This window comes from Oryzias melastigma, linkage group LG14 (assembly GCF_002922805.2).
Source record: "Oryzias melastigma strain HK-1 linkage group LG14, ASM292280v2, whole genome shotgun sequence".
Classification (NCBI taxonomy): Eukaryota; Metazoa; Chordata; class Actinopteri; order Beloniformes; family Adrianichthyidae; genus Oryzias; species Oryzias melastigma.
Genome location: NC_050525.1, coordinates 293,583 through 295,663, shown reverse-complemented (window position 1 = coordinate 295,663; position 2,081 = coordinate 293,583). Strand labels below are relative to the sequence as shown.

The 2,081-nt window shown below is 48.3% G+C and overlaps 1 protein-coding gene across 2 annotated transcripts in view; it reads left to right on the top strand.

The window, feature by feature from the left end:
• The window catches only part of or101-1 (odorant receptor, family B, subfamily 101, member 1), an 8,079-nt gene extending 6,581 nt beyond the window's left edge, over positions 1-1,498 (top strand). For both annotated transcript variants that reach the window (XM_024266470.1, XM_024266469.1), the window contains exons 3-4: positions 39-701; positions 1,207-1,498. In XM_024266470.1, coding sequence (XP_024122238.1) covers positions 39-701; positions 1,207-1,365 — 822 coding nt within the window. In that variant the 3' untranslated portion in view covers positions 1,366-1,498. The remainder of the gene's footprint in view (positions 1-38; positions 702-1,206) is intronic.
• The last annotated feature ends 583 nt before the right edge of the window (positions 1,499-2,081 follow it).

Sequence of the window (2,081 nt, the reverse complement as noted above, 5' to 3'; positions counted from 1 at the left end):
ATTACTAACCCTTTAATTGTGTTGCCTTCCTGCTGCAGACGCTCTCAGACTCCAGGCTCACCTCCCCCATGTACTTCTTCCTCCAAAACCTGTCTTTTGTGGACCTGGTCTACACCACCACCACCATCCCCAACATGCTGGCTGGCTTCCTCATGGACCGGTTGACCATCTCCATCCCGGGCTGCTTCCTGCAGATGTATTGCTTCCATCAGCTCGCCGTGACGGGGCGTGCCATCCTCACCGTCATGGCTTATGACCGCTACTTGGCCGTCTGCAACCCCCTGCGCTACACCGCCATCATGACCCGCTCCGTGCGAATGCTGCTGGTGACGGGAGCCTGGAGCTTCGGCTTGTTCTGCACGCTGCCCCCCACTGCAGTGGCCTACCTGCGGCCCTACTGCGGCCCCAACATGGTCCGGCACGGCTGGTGTGACCTGTCGTCAGTCAGGACGCTGGTGTGCGCCGACACTTCCATGGACAACGTCATGTCCCTCTCCTTCGCCATGGTCGCGCTGCTGACCACGGGGGTCCTCATTCTCACCTCCTACTTCCTGATCGCCGCCTCCATGTACCGGATGGGCGTCGCCGAGAGGCTTAAGGCCTTCAGCACATGCGCCGCCCACCTCACCGTGGTCTCCATCTCGTACAGCGCCGCCTCCTTCGTGTACATTTCATATAGAGTGGGAAACTTTTCATCAGAGGTATGACGTGTGAGCCGTCGTCGGTGACGCTTAAACACAAAATCTTTAATGTACAGCTCGCCGTTCGGCGCTTTTCTCCTTCAGAATCTCCTGGAAGTATCGTGTTAACGGTTGAAGTTACAGTAAATCAAAAATAAGCAGTCAGACTCTTGGTATCATCCTATGTAGTCTTAATAATGCAACATATATGAACACAATGTTCAAAGAGAATAATCATCCCAGACATCATAGATATGATGCACAAACATCATTTTCTTTAATCTTTAGTAAACTACAAACAAGTAAGCGAGCCTTCCATATTTTCTGCACTAAAAGCTACACTCAAAGCTAAACTTAAAAGCCTTTTTAAAAAAAAAAAAAAAAAAAAAACGACAATGCACCTTATAATACAATAATAAATGGATTAGTTCTGTTTTTTTGACTGATCTTGAAGCAGTACGGCACTCTGTCATCGCAGCAGCTAGTTGGAAGAACGGTCCGCTGACTCTTGCTCTAACTTTTTCAGGTGCGCATCATCGTGTCGGTGCTGTACTCCGCCCTGACCCCGTTCCTCAACCCCATGATCTACAGTCTGAGGAACAAGGAGCTGCGGATGGCCATCAGGAGGACTCTGGTCTGCTTCCGACCTGCTGCCATGTCTACTGTGAAGGCCATCAGTACATAACCGCCATTCCACCTGGAACTCCAAGAGTTCAGATGATCTACAATTGCATCAGCTCCATCCATGAGCGGATGGACTGACTCCTCCCTGCAGCGTTGAACAAATCCAACAAGTTCCTCTTGATCTATGATCTAAAGCTCTTTCTGTGTCTCTTATGTTTTCTCTAAATGTACTTCTGTGACGTGAGTCAGTTTAAGTTGATGTGGTTCTGAACTGGTTCTAAAAGTTCTGCATCCCCTTCTATTTAATTTTATTTATATGGGCCCACTATCACAGAACAATTGCTTCATTGGGCTTCATGCCAGTAATTGTGCAGAAGCAGAAGGTCAGTCGTAAAATGTAAGCAATGCCAGCTCAGTGGGCTTGTGGTAGAGTGTCCGCTCTAAGATTGGAAGGTGCTGGGTTCAAATCCCGTCTGAGTCATACCAAAGACTCTAAAAGTGGGACCCAGTGCCTCCCTAATTGACACTCAGCCCTAAGGAGTTGGACTGGGGGATTAATTCACCGAATGGTTCTGCAGCTCACCGCTCCTTCAGGGAATGGTTCAAATGCGGAGAACAAATTTCACACACCTAGGTGCGTGACAAATAGTGGGACTTCAAACAATAGGTAATTGTTAAACTAAACAGACTAAATCAAACTGGTTATCCCTTTCCTTAGACCCCCCTTCTTGATGAGGAAAATCTCCTAAAAAACCTCATTCAGGAAAAAAAAAGACC